Consider the following 19,950-nt stretch of genomic DNA (forward strand, 5'->3'; position numbering starts at 1 on the left):
CTCCTGGCTGGTGTCCACCGCATTAGGAATCTAAGTCATTGTATTATAAGCTATCAAATAGGGAAGGGGATGGGTGCAGAAGAGCAGAAGTGGCTCAACTTGTTAAAAAGGAACTCATGCTGATTTCAGACAGCTGAGACCCTCCCACAAAGAAATCGTGGTTAGAATGGAAATTTTTACCGGTTTTGGTTTTGGTTTGGTTTTGGTTTTGGTTTTTTTTATGTTGGTGCCTTCCAGGGAGCTAGAAAGCAGCTTTGGGTTCCCTGTTAGATAGAACAGTACATTGGAAAAGAGAATTTGGGAAATGAGTCAAGTGAAAATTCACCCCACATGGGTCTTGTTGTTTAACCCCCACCTCCGCATTGAACGCAGGATGAGAGCTATAGACAGGGTAGGATTTCAGCGTATGTATTTCTAATGGAGTTAGGATCAAAAATGCTTGCCTAAGGAGGGTGAACTTGGTATACCATTGAACTGTGCATACCCTCTCATTTGGATACATCCTCAGCCTCTGGTATTCTGAAGAAGAGCTTACCTGCAGGACTAGGCTGGCCACGAAAAGTATTATAGCTGCTCCACTACATACCATTGCTCAACAACTGCATAGCTGAGAATCAGTATCAGAGACTGAAATTTGGAAGCCTACTTCATTTCTAACATCTAGGTTAATATATTTTTGGTAGTTTTCTATAAAGGGATGTCAGCCTAATTCTCCAGCCCTTTTCTGCATTGTAGCAATTGATTGCATGCAGTATGAATGCTATGTTCAGTCTAATGAGATAACTACAGCTGTACGGAAATAATACTGCATAACTGAAGTTACTCCCGAACTTTTGAGCCAGAGGTGTATTGGCTTCTCCGCCACAGGTGAAGCAGCTGTTTCACTAGAAGTTAGCTTTTCTAGTCTGATGACCCATGGTATGTATGAAATTAGATGAGGTGATCACAGCAGTCATGTCTCATTTGACAGTCCTGAAAATAGATCTGAAAGAAAAGGCTTAGTGGAGGGAGCAGGGGGAAGTGCCAGAGGAAAAAGAATAGAGGGTAAAAGAACACCAGCTTTGGAGAGAATGACACTCATTCACCACTGGAAGGATGCGGTCTTACCACAGTTAACTGCATTTAGTTAAAGCCTGAAGAGGGCTCTGTCCTTGCCCGACAATTACTATCCACTGAGATATAAGCAAGCTAAGGACTTGCAGCATCAGAAGTACTTTCTTCAAGTGCTCGCTTGTGAGTGCACATTCAGGGCAAGAGCTGTGGACACCCACACGCACAAAGGTCATGAGCTGTCTGGTCTGCTGGTGTCAGTTAGGTCTCTCAAACTCTGCCCTTCACTAAGGGACGTGCCTGTTGGGGTGAGTGTGCGATGTGAGACAGAACTGAAAATGACTGAAGTGTGAACACGGGGATGACCCGATGTGGTCAGCATCCTTCAGAAACCAAGCTTTGGGAAAAAACAAGATTCATTTTGCAGTTGAATGGTCTTGAGTGCTGCTTCAGCCATACCTGTTGTCCCTCACCAGTAATCCTTAGATCCCCTAGCAAAAAGAGGTGAGCACTAGACTAAATATTTTGATCCAGACCAGCTAGCCTGGCCAGCTGGAGGCTCTTACTTGTTGAAGCTGATATGTGTTCTCCAATTAACAATCACAGGAAATAATTGGAAAGACAAATCATAATGTGACAGTAAGGTCATTCAGCTAAGCACGTGAAAGGCAGGAAACCAGTTTCACTTAGGTTTACTCTTAAGTGGGAAAGAGGGAGCTGAGAAGCAAAGGTACAAAGAAGAAATGTGTGAAAGGATGCACAGCAGCTCAGTGGCAACTTGCACGTCCCTGGGTGCTAATCCCCTGCTGTAGCTATGCCATTGCTGCCCCGTTTTGCGTTGCATACCACGAATTCAGTTCTTTCTTGGCGCCAAGAATAATACCAGGTTTGAGAACTTACTTTGAATGGATAAATCAGTGGGTACCCATTCCTTGATTGAAATGCATGCTACGTCATTTGTTGTCTTGCTGCTTTCACTCAAAAGGGAGTATGTCTATTTTAAGGGCATTTAGTTGTTCAGGTCATTAATGGGTGGGATGCCCCCTCCATTTTTAAGATGAAGGAATGTCTTTGTTACATGCGGTTATTAAAATAGAAAACACGCGTTTTGAGATGATAATGCGATGGTTTTGCTAATTGGTACCATGACATTGTCTCCTCTTCTAATTCAGCAATTTAGGCTCATCAGAAAATCAGGTCCTCCTGGGATTGTGACAGTATACAGAAGCATTCAAGGAGACATAATTTCATAAATAATTGCTCAGGTTTTTCTGGAAACAGCTGCTGTTTCTGATTGATGTATACGGATTTATTTATTCCTTCTGTTTATATTACTTGACTGCATGATAGACTTTCTGGTTAGCAATTTAATCGACATTTCCTTTTTATGAAGAAGAAATTAACTTGTAGTGGGCTAAAAAAGAAAAATTAATAGAGATAAAGCTATTCTCTTTTTGTTAGATTTCAAGTAAAGGCGGTTTCATGTAAAGGACTGAAAAAGACATTTTCTCTTTAGGTTTAATGTACAGAAAGATGTGAGTTGTTAAAAATGAAGGGGAAAAAATGCCTTAAATTCACTTACTGGCACCTGCTGCACTGTGTCGTGAATAAGCAAAGTAACACATGCTGCACTTAAGGCCGTGGATAATGATAATAGGTTCTGAGTTTTAAGTGCCATTGATTTCCCCACCACCACCCCCCCACCCCTCCCACCACCACCACCACCACTTAACAGAGCTTTTTAAGCCAGAGGATTATCTTGACCTTTAGGCCAAATCCTCAGCACTTATAAATCACTGCTGCTTATTTGAAATCAGGAGAGCTACTCCAGTTTACACCATCTGTGTCTCTGGCTTCAAGAAAATAAATGTGTCCTTTGTGACTAGAACAGCTTGTATTCAAAATGGTGTAGTCATACAGCAGGACAGTGAATCAGAGAGTTTATTGTCTTTTTGTTTCAAACAGGACCACACAATTTATGACCAATGTATGGGTGCTTAGTAATAATGGTAAGAAATGCTTCATCTGGTGATGTTTTCCATAAGCATATTTTACCTTCAATGAAACTGCTAAATACAATTTCTCAAAATTCCTTACTGTGTTTTTTAGGGTGTTACGGGGTCCTCCTTTTGTGAAAGAGCTAAGGAAAAAAAAAAAAGGATAGGAATCGAACTACTTTGATTTAAAGGAATGGTGCAGTTTTATTTACATAGCCTCTACTCAGGAAGTTGGCGCAGCCGCATTGAATGAAGCCGGCCAGGCTGGCAGTGCCAGAGGTTTGAGAGGGCGGCAGCTGTGGCACCCAGCCTGGGTGGCTGTCCCAGCCCCGTGCTCTCATCACTGTCCTCCTACCTAGGGCTTCTGGATTTGATAGGGAGCCATGCTTTACTTCTCTTTGCTAGAACAGTGAATGGTTGTATTGAACATAGTCATGTTTGAACTTTATACCCTAATAGAGCTGTTAGGGGATTGTCTGATTACCTCCAACCTGGTGTCAGTTGGAGATAATTTATTTGAAAATAGTATGGAGCCTCTTGCTGGAGGAAACGTCTGGTGTCAGCTTTGGTTTATAGCTGTAAGGACATAGACTTCTGTAGAGTATCTTACTAAAATCGTATCGTGTTGCAGCAATTGGAGAGTGAGCAGTTTTAAGCAGAAATTGCAGTTCAGATGTGAAAAAGATGCCTGTGCATGTTAACTTTATGAAAGGGAGAAAGCAAGTTCATGAGAGTGTAGATCAAACCAGTGGCTGGGGACTGTAGTGCATCTTCTGGTGGGTCGGCTTGGCTGGCTGGACGAAGCAATGACTTTCAGGGCGGGACCAGCTGGTGCTCCTGCTTTTGGTGTTGGCAGTACAGGGCTCCTTTTTCAAGGCAGCTGCTAGATCTTTCAGAACTTGTCTTTATAACCAAGCACTGGACCCCAAATTGCATTTTTTCTAATTTAAGAATCAGATTTTCTTTGCATTAGGATTCAGATACATTTTTGTTTGTTAAATCCTAAAACTAAAACTAGAGACTGTTAGTAGGAAGGCCTACATTTATTGTGTTTGTTTTTAAGAAGCATGATGTTCATAAAGCATGTTGAACCAGATTTGACATGTTCCATAGGTAGGTATGGAGAGATAGCACTTAAGTCTGTTTGCCTAAACCAACTCATAAGGAAGGAGTTCACAGTGTCGTTTAGGAAAAATAACTGAAGTCCCCCAGAGCATACCACCACCACCAAGCCAAGGACTGTGAGCATTAGGAAGGTGAAATACTGTGCAAATTTCAAAGAAAGCAGAACGTAACAGTTCCCCCAAAATTTATTGTGAGCAAAAAAAACAGTTTTGCAAACAAAAATCTGCTTTTTTTCCAGAAACTGGAATATCTACATAGCCAGAGTCACATAGCCAGAGGAGCTGCTCGAGATCATTGTTAAATGAAAGTCTTTTGCATGCCAGCTTATGATCTGAAACCTGGTTTCATGATCTCTTGAGCTGCTGTCATTGCATCTTTACAAGAGATGGACTTTAATTAAATGCATTATGTGTATTTACAGTGGCACAGCTCTAGCTGTAGAAGCTATGCAATTTTAAGACAAGATGGTGGGAACTTTGGGGGGAATAAAAGAGAGAACAACGTTTCTTCCCTCAGTTCTAAAATCATCCCATACCTCTGACTACTATTTCTCCTCTTGATTTTTCATAAAATGCCTTTACCTTATCGATCTGTGTAACAAAGCCTGACAATTTCTTGGGCTAAATGGTTTATCTATCCATTTTTAAAAACCATACTTTTTCTGGCCTGTCTGATTTGATTCCTGTCAGACCGAGTTCAATTCTTAAACCCCGTCTTTAGAGGCCCAATCCAAAGGTCCTTGAAGTATGAGATAAGATATCCTTCAGGGGATCCCATTATAAATTATGGCAAGAGGGGTCCTCTCCTTGTCTTAGGCTGCTGTTCCTTGCAAAACCACTCTGCAAACCAATGCACTTAGGTATCCAGAATGTAGCAGGGAGTAATACAAAGACTGAGAAAATTAGTGGATGACTGCATGATATGCTACACATTTATCTCAGTGTATTATCTAATCTACCCATAATATTCTCATAAAATGTTTTAGACTCTTAACTGAGAAAAGGTGGATATGCTTCTCCTTAAGTTTTCTCTGGACCTTCCAGGGGTCTATCAGTAACAAGAGAAATCATAGAATCATAGAATATTTAGGTTGGAAAAGACCTTCAAGATCATTGAGTCCAACCATCAACCATGCCCACTAAACCATGTCCTGAAGTATCCCGTCCACTTCGCTTTTTGAATACCTCCAGGGATGGTGACTCAACCACTTCCCTAGGCAGCCCATACCAATGTTTGACAACCCTCTCAGTAAAATTTTTTTTCCTAATATCCAACCTAAATCTCCCTTGCCTCAGCTTGAGGACATTTTCTCTTGTCCTATCTCCAGCCACCCGACAGAAGAGACCAGCACCCACCTCACTACAACTCCCCTTGAGGTAGTTGTAGAGAGCGATAAGGTCTCCCCTCAGCCTCCTCTTCTCCAGACTAAACAGCCCCAGCTCCCTCAGCCGCTCCTCATAAGACTTGTGCTCCAGGCCCCTCACCAGCTTTGTTGCCCTTCTCTGGACACGCTCCAGCACTTCCATGTCTTTCCTGTAGTGAGGGGCCCAAAACTGAACACAGTGCTCAAGGCGCAACCTCACCAGTGCCGAGTACAGGGGAAGAATCACCTCCCTGCTGCTGCTGGCCACACTATTTCTGATACAGGCCAGGATGCCGTTGGCCTTCTTGGCCACCTGGGCACACTGCTGGCTCATATTCAGCTGGCTGTCAACCAGCACCCCCAGGTTTTTCTCTGCTGAGCAGCTTTCCAGCCACTCTTCCCCAAGCCTGTAGCGCTGCATGGGGTTGCTGTGACCAAAGTGCAGGACCCAGCACTTGGCCTTGTTGAACTTCATACAGTTGGCCTTGGCCCATCGATCCAGCCTGTCCAGATCTCTCTGTAGAGCCTCCCTACCCTCGAGCAGATCGACCCTGCCTCCCAATTTGGTGTCGTCTGCAACTTGCTGAGGGTGCACTCAATCCCCTCATATAAATCATTGATAAAGGTATTAAACAGAACTGGGTCCAACATCAGCCCTGGGGAACACCACTTGTGACCCGCCGCCAACTGGATTTCACCCCATTCACCACAACCCTCTGAGTTAGAAATAGCTTTATTTGGGTTATACACGTAACATTGATTCAAATATTGAACCATGGAACTGTAGGGATGTACAAACATGCTAGGTATAGATAAGGTGAGAAGTACAGGAACATCGAGGAAATAATTGTCAGGATAATGATGCATATTAAAAAATTAGGTTCATTTACCTTTGGTTTGTTATGAAGGTTCCAGTTACTTTTACTCCTTTGAACAGAATTATCCATCCCTAATAATTATTTTTTTGTTAAAACAGTAACATGCAATTAGCATTTTATCTGGCATTTAAGAATGGATAAGGAGAACTATTGCTCTTGTAACTACTCATCTGAAAAAGAGAAGCTGTGTGTTTAATTTTGCTGGAGACTTTTGTGGGTGACTTAAATTCATAACTCCAAAAGTACCTTCTTCCAGGAAATCTGTAGCTACTTTACTGCTCAGGCAATGTTTGCATAATTTATATTTAATTTATATGCGCTGTAACACATACAGAGACACTTGTGCCAGCCACACTAGCTGTTCTGTGCACTTCTGAAAGCAACAATAGTAACATCTTACAAGCACAGGCATGGGCCGGAGCTGTATAAGGCCATCTGCAATTCTACTTATTTCCTCAGGATCTGAAGTCCGTGCTGTTATGGCTTAATAGTTGCTGAGCTAGCAAGAGTAGAACTAGTTCACACAATGAAACCTCTAATTAGAAAGCAAGGAGGGCTTAAAATGATTGATTCTATTAAAAGGCATAGAAAGACAGAATGACATATGGGTTTCATTCTGTAATCGGGAGAAACCTTGAGCGTTAACTTGCAGAGCAAAGAGTGCCTGGGACCCTGACCCAGCTAGGCTTGGCACAGAGGCTGCATAGAAAAGCCTGTATGCTTGTGCCTGGCTTTGTAAAACTGAGAGCTAAATTCAGGCAGGGCCAATGTTAAGGCAACATCAGGATTCCCTTTTACTGGTAACGTATTGTGGTAGAAGGAGAGGTACAAATGGGAGACTTGTTCTAACAATGAAAGGCAAATTTTCTCATTCATTAATGTAGTCAATAAAGAGAAAGGCATTAATGTATTCAATAAAGAGAAAGGCATTAATGTAAATGTTTTTCATAGAAGTAGTTAAAATGCAGACAAAATAGCCAGGAAAGAATTTATTTTCACTCCAACTTTCTAATTGACATTTTTTAATTTGAAAATACAAGAGTGAGGGTTTCTGTCCGCAGTTTTCACAACCAGTATCCATTACTATCTCTGCATTTTTCTGACTAACAACAGATTCTTATCTACTACTGAATCTGGATGAAGTCATACACTTCAGAAGAAATGAAAGTGGTCAAACAATGGAAGAACCCTGCATTCAAACTGCTGATATAGTTCAAAGGCTGTTTTTCAGCAGAAAACTTGACCAAAAAATGTTGACAAGTTTAATATAGTCAGCACTTCTATGAAAGATTGATATTTTTGAAGTGAAGCTTTGAAACTGACAGTCATGAACTTTCTATAAAAACATTTTTTTAAAAGTGTCTGTATATTTTAGCTTTTTTTGGCTCAACCTTGCCTTCTGATTTCTTGCCATACTGTGCTAGGACATGTGCAGTGCCCATTAAACCATCGTTTCCTCATCCAAACGTAAAGGCTGTATATTTAAGAACCTGAATAACAGAATAAACATGCAGTGAAATGAACAGGGTTGGGAAGGAAAGCAATTAAGAGCAGGCACCATCTTCAAATCGAACGCTAGTAATAGTTGGGCAACATTTTACAGTCACTGATTTCCACAGCTTAATTGAGTCTTTCATCTAAGAATGTTTTCTTTGATCAGTGTTGAGTTTAGGGTGGGGATGGCACTATATGCTTGTGTTGCCTATGTGTGTCACTAAGTAGTCTAAGGCTAGTGTCAGTAATACCAACAGAGGAAGGCAGGGGAGAGAAGAAAGTTTCACAAGACAGCCACATTCAGACTTTTCAAACGAGTAATCTTCCTCCTTCTCCTACTTAAATCCTATTTGCTGCAAATGGACATAGACCATGCACATACCCATCTACAGCTATGAAATTTATGTGCACACATTTAGTTGTTTGACTGAAAGGTCTGCCTGGATTATCAGCAGGAGATCTGTGTGCACAAACTATGTAAGAGAAATGTTTGCAGCTCATCAGTCTCAATTATGCTATACATCCATATGAATCAGCGTAGCTGGCTAGGCCCAAAGTGCTGGAGGGAAACCCCTTGCTCTGTTGAAGTCAATGGCAGAATCCCCTTTGACTTGCTGCACTCAGGTTTTAGCCCAGGAAGGCACTGGGGAACACAGAGGCTTCTGTTGAGGTTCTCCTAAGTGCAAGTCACCAATTCCCAACATTGCCAGCTCTGAAAAGAAAATAAAATAATATGCAGTGAATATCAGAGAATAAAGTGTTCTGCTTAATTACGAAATTGTGACTGATCTGAGGTAAATAGCAAACCTGTTAATAAAGTGCCAAAAGAACATCCTTTCCAAGAATGCTGTTTCATATAATGGTAAGAGTCCCAGGACATTGCTTTTTATTTGCTTTGTTAATACATCTGTACAATGCATATCTTCAAGATGTGGCTTTTTCAGTCAAAGGATCAGGCTGTAAGGTGATCTGCAGCAGGATAGGCACACTTGAAAGATCAAGTGCAGTATTGGAAGAAATCATTAAGAAATAAGGATGGCCCTCTTTGAAACAGGACGTATTATTTTGTCATCACTACTGTAATATATACCAAAATAGAATCATCTTGGATCAAATGGCTCTCCTTGTGTAAGAGTAAAAACAGGTTTTCTGTATTTCAATCAATCATCAACATACAAGAGGATTTTTCTTCTTACTCTAGGACATCAAACAATGTTAAATGTATGTCTTACCATGCAGATTTTTTAAAACTTCATCTTTTAAGTGACTGATAATGCCAGCTGAAGTTTACTGAAAATGAAGGAATCCTATCCTATTTTATTTTTTTTCAGCCAGTTTGTAATTCTCATAACTTTCATCAAATATTTTTATTCTAAAGCTTTAGACGATCTTTTGGTATAAATCTATCCCTTCTTTTGTTAGTCTTCAGCTAATTGCAGTGCGGGCTTTTTTCTTTTCCTATCTTGTTTTCCTAGCCAGGATTGCCCACTTAGCAGCTTTGGGATAGCCACAGAAAATCAACCACATGCATTTTTTAAGCAATCCCTCTTTCCCCTCCCTTTGCTGTCTGTAGCAGGCAGGGCTTATCTTTGCAGGTCTGTAGCAGGCAGATGTGATCTCCACTGGATTTCACCGTATAAAACAAAACAAAACAAAACAAACCCTGCACTGCTCACAGAAACATGTGCTTAGTGAGCACTGAGAAGTATTTCAACCATGTCTCCTTAAATGTTAGATGGTTTGTGAGAGTCTTTCAGGCTTTCTATTGATTTTGCATGGAACTAGGTCAGAGCTGCTTTTAATTGAACATGCTGGCTGCTGCAACTCTCACTTAACTGTAAAAAAGGAGTATTAAAAATTGATATGCAAAGCAAACTTCTGCTTAATTAGCAAGCAGATGAAGTCAGAATAGACAAACCACCATAGTTAATAAAGATGAGGAAATGGCTTTCACTGACAGTATAATATACTGCTATTTTTTCAGAAAAATGGCTTAAGCACTGAGCATTATCCATGTTTCCTGCATGTGGTATTAATAGCCTATTAGTTTGCTTTGGGAGAGGTTGGGATAAATTTACAGCTGTGCAGATCAGACAAACCACCACACATCAAGAAAGCCACTAAAAGGCAGCTCTAATTTTTAAATGTGTAATATAGGTAAATAAAAATCCCTGGTGTGCAGAAACTGTGAGATTCCCTCAGAGGCTTAGTATTGCTCTCCATCCGACGTCTGTGGAAGTGGTCAGCGTGTAGCGGATGGGCACATGCTGCTGTCATGCTGGCAGTGTTACGTGGGCCACTGGTGGAGCTGTGCCTGGCCTTTCCCCTGGTCAGGACCCTGGGTTAGACATGGCTCACTGAGCAGGGCTGCTGCCAGTTCAGCAGCTCTGCCCCAGGTATGAGGGTAGAAACCGAAGCCTGGGACATGTCTCTGGTAGCTCTGATCATCACACACATGTGCTGGCTGCAGTCTAATCCAGCGTCTCCACCCCTCCTGATGGCCAGGTGTGCCCTTGGGGATGCTCTGCGCTCCTGCTCCCTTGGCCAGGTCTATGGCCGCCTTGCGGCCATGCGAGGTGAGGTCCAACATGTCGGGGCTGGAAGCGATCGGGAGTTCTCATTCACATCTAAACCCCATCCAAATGACTTACTTTACATCTGCATGCATATGCTGAATCTTAGACCCTGTGAAAAGTACCGTTTGCTTCCCACAGTATGCGAGTTCTGCCTAGAGTGATGTATTATTTATTTAGGTTTATAACAAATACACAGAATAAAAGAAAAAAGAGTAAATGAATAATGCGTGCATGATTAGTTTATACATTTCAACTCACACCTGAGAGAGATGGCAGAGAGCAACCCTCATTTTAAGTTCCTTAAGACAATTGCTTTTCTTTCTTCCCCCCAAAACCCCAAGCTGTAATAAAGGTTCTGCTGTTTATCACTTAGCATTACACTAAGAAGCCACCAGGACCTGAAATTAATTTGTGCTTAAGAGCAGGGTGGCAGATCAGCCACAGACTATATATTCATTTGAGTGATAGCTTTTCAGGTAAGATGTTTTCCATAGCTGTATTTTTCAGTTTGCTTTGGTCCAAGTTACAGCTGACTAACTCAGTTTGTTTCTCACTTTCTTTAGCATTTATGAGTTTTTCAGTACCACAGCTCACGTGTCAGCCTTGCCTAGTGTGCAGTTTGTACATGTCAATTATTTGTAAAATACGTTCTCTCTAAGAGATTTTAGCCACCATCTTATTCTTGAAATGGATAAGCCTGAGGTTCAGGTGAATAAATAAGAAAAATGCATATCTTTGAATATTGAAATACAATGACACCTGGAAGTGCTTGAAACATTTGAACGCCTTTATGACAGTTCAACCAACTGTATCCATAAATATTTAAAGCAGTGAATTATTTCTTGAAATTTACATTTTTATGTACTATTTTACCTTACGAATTATTGAACAATAAAGATGCTTTCCATAATAATTTCAGCTTTCAGAATACAGCACTTGACTGTGAAAAGATCTGCCTGTGGCCATCATGTGATTGAGTGAGCTCCCAGCATAACACTGAGCTTCAGTATCTCGTAACTCCAAATTAACGTTTTTAACAGCATGAGGCAACTTAGATCCCATCTGTGTTTCTGCACTTCTCAAATAAAAAAATAAAAAAACCCCAGCTGTGCAGCAGCTACTGTTACTTTTCAGCAGAATATATATATGACTGCTTAGAGTTCATGTTTTCAGCATGGGATCAATGTGGATAAAGTGGCCATTTAAATCCTGCTGTAGCTTTTATAAAGGGTTACCCTGTTTAAAATATACTGGTTTGATTTTCAGTTGATGATAAGGTCACCACCTCATAGGTAACCATAGCCAGCAGCTATGATTTCTGCCAATGCTGCGTGACTGACTGCAGGAGCGAAAACATGGAGCAATGAACGTGCTTTTCTGAGATACAGTAATTTGTGCCACTGAGCTTGCTCCATGGAGCTGCATCAGCAGGGAGTAGTTGACAGTATAAAACATCCAAGTGACTGGGACAGTCAAGAAAAGGTCCCAGTAATGCACCATGACCTGGGAGGGGAGCATTCTGCATTTCTGGAGCTATCATGGGCACATTAGAACTGAGGTACTCTTTCAGTCAAGCAAGACCTAGCACAGTGATTTTTTTGAATTGAATGATTCTCATTGACATTTATGAAGGAAGCTGAAATTATTCTAAAATCCTCACCAAAATATCTGAGCAAAAGTTGGGCATTCATTTTTTTTCTTCATTTTTTATGTATTCACAAGTGAGCAGGAAACTAATATTACAGAAAACTATATAAAACACTGACATGTTGTTTTTCTGACTGTGTATCAATGTTACTGATAGTGATCACCAAATAATAATGACTTAGACTCTGCGATGGGTTGCATGACATTATAATCTGATTCAATCTGCTTTTCATTTTTAGGACATATTACTTTTCAGATAAACTGAGAACTGAAAATCCCCAAGAAAGGGTAGTGGAATGTAAATTTATGAAGTCTAGACAGCCAGCTGAAAACTGATTTTCTACACCTTATAAAGAAGTAGACTATAAGCCAAATCTTTATTTAGTCTGAATATTTCCATAGTTTCCAGCTGGTTGCAGAGAACTGCTGTGCTTTGATTCAGCTGATAATAAAACTAAGAACGCACAAATCATTTTTATCAGGCAACAAGTACAAATGCTTCTCTGTTAAGTAAACTGAAGTGGGTAAATCCTTAGCTCCACACTCAACCAGAGTGTTTCCACTGCAACTAAGGGCTGACTGCATGAGCATGTGAAATTTCAAGGGGTGGTGTTCAAGTAGTGTCAATGAGGCACACACAGAGAAGGTTTTCACTAAGGTAATCACAGCATTTCCAGATGAATGACATAGTAAATTAAATATATTGAATGATGCATTAAGCTGTGGGGCACTTGCTGGCCAGATTCTGACTTTTTAAAAGTGTTTTCTATTCTTTTGGCACTCTCTCTGTCTTGCTGGAAAGGAAGAGCTGCAATCTAGACAGCATCGTGTATTGGTGGGAAAGAGGATTGTGTGCGCTTCCAAAGAATTTTGAAACTTTGTTCATATCTTTCCTTTTCCCAGATAAGTAGTATCTTAAAGAAGTGAATGTTATTGGTGTAAAGAAAAAATTCAGATAGGATTGCATGTATCTGTTATGTGAAAAAGTACAGTGTTATTTTTAACAGATCAATGCTCAGAAAAAATACAAGAGCTTTTTTGTTGATAACTGAAATAGTTCAAATCTAGTTATTATTTGGGCTCTGCAGCTCTTTGCATGGGTCTTGGATTGGCAAGTCTCTCTATGCAGTCACAGACAGAGCTGTGTTATAGACATTTCATAGCAAAGGTCCCTGAAAGGCAGATGTCGTGTTATATTGATACAGACTGTTATTCAACCTTGTACCCTGCTGGGGTTACCAACTAGGAAAAACAAACAGTTTGGATTTTCATTATAGTGCCTTTTTTGCATACATTAAAGTAGGTAAGTGACCTAAAAGTTCAAGGAAGAGGTTTGATTTTTGAAGGTCTTTGTCACATAAAATGTCACTGAATCCTATTTACGAGACTTGCTAAACTGGGGCAGTTTTATCGTTTTCTCATGGAGTGTTACTACTATGAGTAATTTAAAAAAAACTTTTGAAGGTTATGGTGTGTTATGTGTTAACATTAATTTTTACTATTAATTGATAGTAATTTATGAATTACACTAATGATTACATATTGCATTGCATATCCAGTTAAATATTTTTGTGTATTTCCTAAATGACATTTCATTGAGGAAACTTCAGGCTGACTGTGTTGTTGCTCCTCAGACTGGAATGTCAGAGAACTCAAAACAATATGGTATTTTGTTACTGTTGTGCATAGGTGGGGTCTCTACCATACCATGCAAGTATCTAAAATTGCATCTTCCTCTGTTGGCAGTAGCAAGCGTGTGGGGTTTTGAGCCACAGACAGGTTAAAGTGGTTTGAATGTGGTTCTTTTTCTGGGACCGTATCATCTGAGTGGCAATTCCATTTGGATAGTCCCAGTTCCTGGCCTTGGGGATAATTAGGAGAGGAAGTGGCTGCTGAGACAAATTTTGTTGTTGCATCTCTGGCAGTCCCGCACAGCCAGGCCACTCTTGTTCCGCATAGGTCCCGTGGGGAGCTGTTGTCATCTTCTGCCTGCGAATGGCTCCTGGTGTTCTCCCTTTGCTTGGCTCTTGCAAATCTTGTAATGTCCCTTGCAGCCACAAAAAGATTTTGAGATAGGGCTCAAGGGAAGATTGCCATCTCTATCCAGTGTGAATTCCAAGACTGTAGTTACAGAAATTAAGGTACATCAGGAGTTTGATTTATAAATCTGAATGACTAGAACTGAGTATCATGTAAGGATGTCTTTGGGCTTAAATATGAGGTGTCAAATTCCAAACTCAGAGTGATTTTTTTTTTTTTTTTTTTTTCCTAAAAGGAGGCAAACAGTTCAGCAAGCTTTGAATAACTGACTGGCACAGTAATTAGCTGTTACAACTAAAAGCAATCTAATGTTTCTTCTGTATCTAGTTTTTCATATGAGTTTTTTACAGCCACAGATGGAAAAGGTCAGGAATGAATTGTTTCTGCATGCATTGCTCAACCTGCAAGAGAAGAAATGAGGGTCTCAGGAAAAGAACAGAAAATCACTAGCCATGAAGAAAGCAGACATCACTACTCACTTGAAAAATCATTCAATTGTTTTTTTGAATTTCTCCTCCTTATATTGACTCATGGTGTTGAAAACAGAAAGTAATTTTCTGACTCCAAGGATTTTCCAGCCAAGTGAAATTTTATTCCCTAGGTTATGGTGCTAGGCACACCCAAAATATTAACACTGGACAGTTTTGTGGATTGTGTGCTTTTTATTAGAGGTTATGAGGAGTACAGATATGTTGCTTGCACAATATTGCCTTAGGAAAGAGCTTCCTTAGAAAGGGCCCAAAGAAGAACTTGTTCCCAATGAAATGACAGCTGAAAAGAATTCAAGTATTTCCATAAATTGTTAATAAAACCATAATTTGTTAGGAAACCATTTTCAAAAATATTCTCCTGGCATATAAAAGTTGTAACAGAAAAGTTACATTTTATCCATCTGCTGCATTGTATATTCTTTTATAGTTAAAAAGTATATTGAAACCTACATAAACGATAGCGTTCAGGCCTAGATGGTAAAATTGTGATATAAATTGCCCTTAAAAGATTTATGATTGGTATATATGGAATACTGAGCAAAAGGTTGTTATATGATGTGGGTAGTTAGCAGATGCTCTGTAACGAAATGTGCACTTGCGTATTTTGTAGAACCACTGGATGAGCTGAAGATCAGAAGTCACAGCACTGAACCACTACCAAAGCTGGAAAACAAAGACAGGGGAGTCCATCATGGGACAGCTTCCTCCAGGGAGCCAGGGAAAGCTCAGGAATGGGATGGAACGCCAGGCCCACCTGTGGTGTCCAGCAGGCTGGGGAGATCCTCTGTCAGTCCAACCATGTTGGCTGGAAACAACAGCTCAGGTATGTCAAGTAGCAGAGCAGGGAAGATCTCATGAATCTCCTTGTGAGCTGAAGGATACACAGATGTAGGTAAGCATATGGATTCTTTAGACTTCCAAATATCTTCGAGAATCTGCCCTGCCTATTCACTGCTGCACTAATGAGCATTGTGCTGTCTGCTTGTACTCTGTACTGGAACAGGATTTGGGATGGTGGCAGGTAATACAAGCATGTAAACATGCCGTTCATCTGTTTTAAAAGAAGTAAGGAATTCCACTTGACATTGAAAAGGTACACTATGGCAAAAACACCCCCAGGATGGCAGCTCAGAGAGAAGTTCATAAATTCAGATATCACATACAGTAACAAAAACACACCGTGCAGGAACAAGGCTGTCTTATTGATAAGCACAGTGACCGGACACAGACAGTCTTTGCTTTATACTTGTACATAAATTTCTAGAAGAGTGACTATGGATTTCAGAAGTCTCAAATTCATACCTGTCCATTTTATTAATCAGATTTTATATATATAAAATAGTGAATTGCCATAAACCATGAAAAATAGTGCAGCTTTGTTTATAAATTGACTAAGACAAACAGAACTGATACATGAATGGACATCTATAAACAGATATGTATAGCTCTGGTATAAGCACAGCATTGTTACTTTTTTAGATTTGACAGTTCTCTTAAAAGAGTAACTCCACTGCTTATTGGTTGGATTGTAAAAAATATCTACTTTAAAAACAGTTGGCATACATAGTACTGGAGCCTCATGGTCAATGTTCAGTAAGCATAAGACCATGAATGAGCTACTCAAACATGAAATTATTCCTGCACAAGAGATCTGCTGGGCAGTCAGTGGCAGAGATGAGTCTTTACAGTGCTGAGCTAGCAGAGATGCTCTCCCCTCACTCAGGGCCTTGCTTCCCTGTGTGATAATGGGACTCACATTTTCCCTGCATTGCTGGAAATAGCACCTGAAACTCAGTATATAACTTGAATAGGCTTTGCTGATGTGACATATCATTTGCAGCAATTGTGTAGTCCAGCTTTTCTTGCTACAGACCCCCAAAATAGTCCTTCCTGGGGCAGCAAAAGTGCCTTTTCTGCAAATCTCATGACTAGCACAGGTTATTTGGGTGTTACTGCCTTTTGCTTACTTGTCTGTTCTCACAAGGAATCCTGGTAGGTAGGAATTTTCCAGATGAGCTCATAGCTTTTTCAAAAATTCTCTTCCCAGTGTATTAGAGCATCTTCTGTGCTAATGAAGGATGGGTACAAAGGTACCACATCAAAGTATCAGGACATCTGATAATTAGACTAAAGGTGTGTACCAATCTTTTCAGTTCTGCAAGATGACAGTACAGACCAGAATGGAAGGGAAACAAAAATTAAAGACTAAGTTCTTAGCAAAATATAGCACTTCTGTCCAACCTTCCTGCATTAGTTTTATTTCAGAGAGTTGGTTGATCTCCATAAGCAGACAAAACATGTTGGCCTCAATCTTCATTTGGCATCAGCAAACTGTAATAGTTGTTGAATCATGCCTTGATTTCGTTAACCGTGACTTTGTCTTAAATAGCTAGGACTGTCAAAGAAAAATTATGGAAATATTTTATTGGCTGAAATTTGACTCCTTTTTTATGATTAAAATCTGAGAGCTGCTGATGATTTTTCTTTCCCTGCAGTTTTTGTGACATTTCATTTGATGAATATTGCCTCTCATCTGGCATGAATATTTTTTCCCTTGTGTGTCTAGCTGTTGCCTGAGCAACATGTTTTACCTTTAATCGGTGGGGCATCACATTCAAAATGCTGTACACAGTTCTTCTCAATGAACTTGTATATGAACTGTAACACTTCACTCTTTGCAATTAAATTAGAACTGTAACAGAATGCAAGAAGAGAGATTTAATACATCTGTATGGACACAAATGCTTTCTGGAGTCAAGGAGATAAAGTAGTTCTGTGCTAGGAATTTAGAACTTAGATTTACCACAGGACCAAATAAAATCAGGGCAGTCCCCAGTACCATCGTTGTTGCTGTTGCTCTCTTTCCAACATCATAGATAAGAGAAAAAAGGTGACTTTTATTGTGCAGACATGTCCTTGAAACACCAGTTTGCTGCCTACCTCCTAGTTCACACTGGTACAGGGATTTATTAGGGCAGTGTTGGAATAACTTGAAGAAAATGGGGTTGATTTGATCTGCTGTAAAACAGAAAGGATGTAAAATGACTTCTCATGTGTGCTCCATAGGCAGCTCTGCTGAGGCACAGAATAACTAGGCACTGGAGTGGTATGAGTGAATATCTGAGTGAGAGTACTGATTTTTTGTGGGTTCTCTCTCTCTGCACCTGCTAGTAAGATCAGAGGGGGAATGAACCATCTCCAAGCAGAATCTTGAGCTTTCTGGTCATTTTGTTCAAATGAGCCTGGTCTGTCAGGTGCACATGGATATCACTGTCTCTAATGCCTGATTGTTCTCTCATCTGTCACATAATTTGTCAAGGCCACTTTCTGTTTCTTGGCATCCTATTGTTTCTTATGGAAAGCAGTGTAAGTGGTTCGGGGACATGCTGGCATTTAGGAAAGTGAGTGCAATTGTAGTGAACAGCCAAACGAGATCAGTGAAACAGAAGGCTGTGATAACTTCACTCCAGGAGCTTCGAAGAGTATTTTCTGGAATGTTGCTGCTTTTTTTGCTAACTGCAACCATGAAGCATTTTGCATTGCCACCTGCTGCTAGAGACAGGCAGTGCACTGCCTTTTAAATCTCATACTCTTGTGTCCCGGTTTTGAATCACCATCAACTTGTCAGTCAGCCAGTCCATTAGTATTCTAGCTGAAAACATTGTAGATAATCAGGAAGGGAGTAAATGCCCACCCTTCAGTAGAATTACTGCCTAGCTTTGTGGATTTGCAGAAGTAATGAATAGTTAAGTTCAAGCTCTTTGGGAATGGAGCAAAAGCCTGCAAAGCCCAAGGTACAAGACACATTTATTGGTAAAAGAAGGGAGTAGCAGCAAAGTACCATTCTCACTAGCTACGGCTGCTTCACTCAAAAACGACTGAGTACTCCCATCAACCCCTAAACTTCCTCCTCACAGGCAGTATCAGAGTATCACTGTGCCACTAAATCCTCAAGGATTCTCCAAGTGAAGGCAACTTAATGCTGCAGGTATATGTTACTGGGCAGCCTGCCCAAGGACATCCAGCCCAGGATGCGACGCTTCCAGACCTTGCCTACACTGGTCATCCATGTTTTCTGCACACAAGTTCTCCCCTAGCAGCACCTGTCACCTAAAGTAAAATGAGTAGTACTGGGAGCTATACACCAAGGGCATCAAGCCAGTGCATCATGAGACAGGTGTGTCATGTCCAGGGTGTAGGGTCACACAGTCACAGAGCCTAACTGTAGAAGTGCACGCTGTTGTCTGCAGCAGTGGCGTTACAGCTATTTGGAACAATGCACAATTGTTCTTTTTACCCAGAGCCCCAAGACTGACAGTAGCCCATGCCAGAAGCTTCAGAGAAAAATAGCAAGAAATTTTAAGGAAAAAACACTGCCAGTAGGACATGATTATTCCTTACCTCATTGCCTCAGTCATCGACATAGACCTGAGACATGACAGTTCAGAATAAATCTTAATTTAAAACATACCCCATCTAATACAGACATGGTTTTTCTTATTACCTGACTTGGTTTTGAGACCTGCTAAGCTTTTAACCTATGGATATCTCATAACACTGAGCTCTACAGGTTCAGTGCTCCCTTTGTTAAAACAGTTCAATTTGACATGCTGCTGTGCTATTTCAGCAGTAAGTGGCTTTTGCAGGTGAAGTCCTAAATACTTCTTTTTTTTTTTTAAAGTGACAGAATGCTATATAGTTTATTCCACCTCAAGGTTTCATAATTTCAAGTTATGTTTCAGCTTACTCATCTCTTTAGGAGACCAGCGTGGCCAGGTCAGTATGATGATAATAGGTGTGAATCTTTTTCCATGCATGTTTTCTTTTTCTTCTTTTTTTTTTTTTTTTTTGCATGTGATTATTCTCTGCCTGTCACATCACCTTGTTTAATTCAAAACGTGCTTCATGGCAGCTGTAGCAAATAAGCAATATTTCTTTCTTCATGTGCAAAGAAGAGACTGTGACAGGATAAGAAGCTTCTCCAATGTAAGTGACAGCCAGAGTATTTTTTTGAATTAAGATTAGGATAGGCAGAATGAAGCCTTCCTTGGATGAATAAGAGAATTCTTCCCGTTAAGATCCAAAAATAAAAATCATGCAGAGCTGTTGTATTTCTGGAGAATATAGAAAACCATAGCACATTGGTATAAAACTGATCAAAAATATTTCCATAAAATCTTGTCGCATTTCAGGACTGTGCTTTAGTGAGGAAAATCCAGCAACACCCCCTCCCCCACATGCAGCCAGCCAAGCCTCTACATCTTTAGTTATGAGTGACAGCACTTGCAC

General features: G+C 40.4%; 1 protein-coding gene across 7 annotated transcripts in view; it reads left to right on the top strand.

The window, feature by feature from the left end:
• The window catches only part of NYAP2 (neuronal tyrosine-phosphorylated phosphoinositide-3-kinase adaptor 2), a 148,994-nt gene that overhangs the window by 95,786 nt on the left and 33,258 nt on the right, over positions 1–19,950 (top strand). For all 7 annotated transcript variants that reach the window (XM_049802829.1, XM_049802830.1, XM_049802831.1 and 4 more), the window contains one exon: positions 15,272–15,484. In XM_049802829.1, coding sequence (XP_049658786.1) covers positions 15,272–15,484 — 213 coding nt within the window. The remainder of the gene's footprint in view (positions 1–15,271; positions 15,485–19,950) is intronic.

The sequence above is a fragment of the Accipiter gentilis genome, chromosome 6, assembly GCF_929443795.1.
Source record: "Accipiter gentilis chromosome 6, bAccGen1.1, whole genome shotgun sequence".
In the NCBI taxonomy this organism is placed as follows: domain Eukaryota; kingdom Metazoa; phylum Chordata; class Aves; order Accipitriformes; family Accipitridae; genus Astur; species Astur gentilis.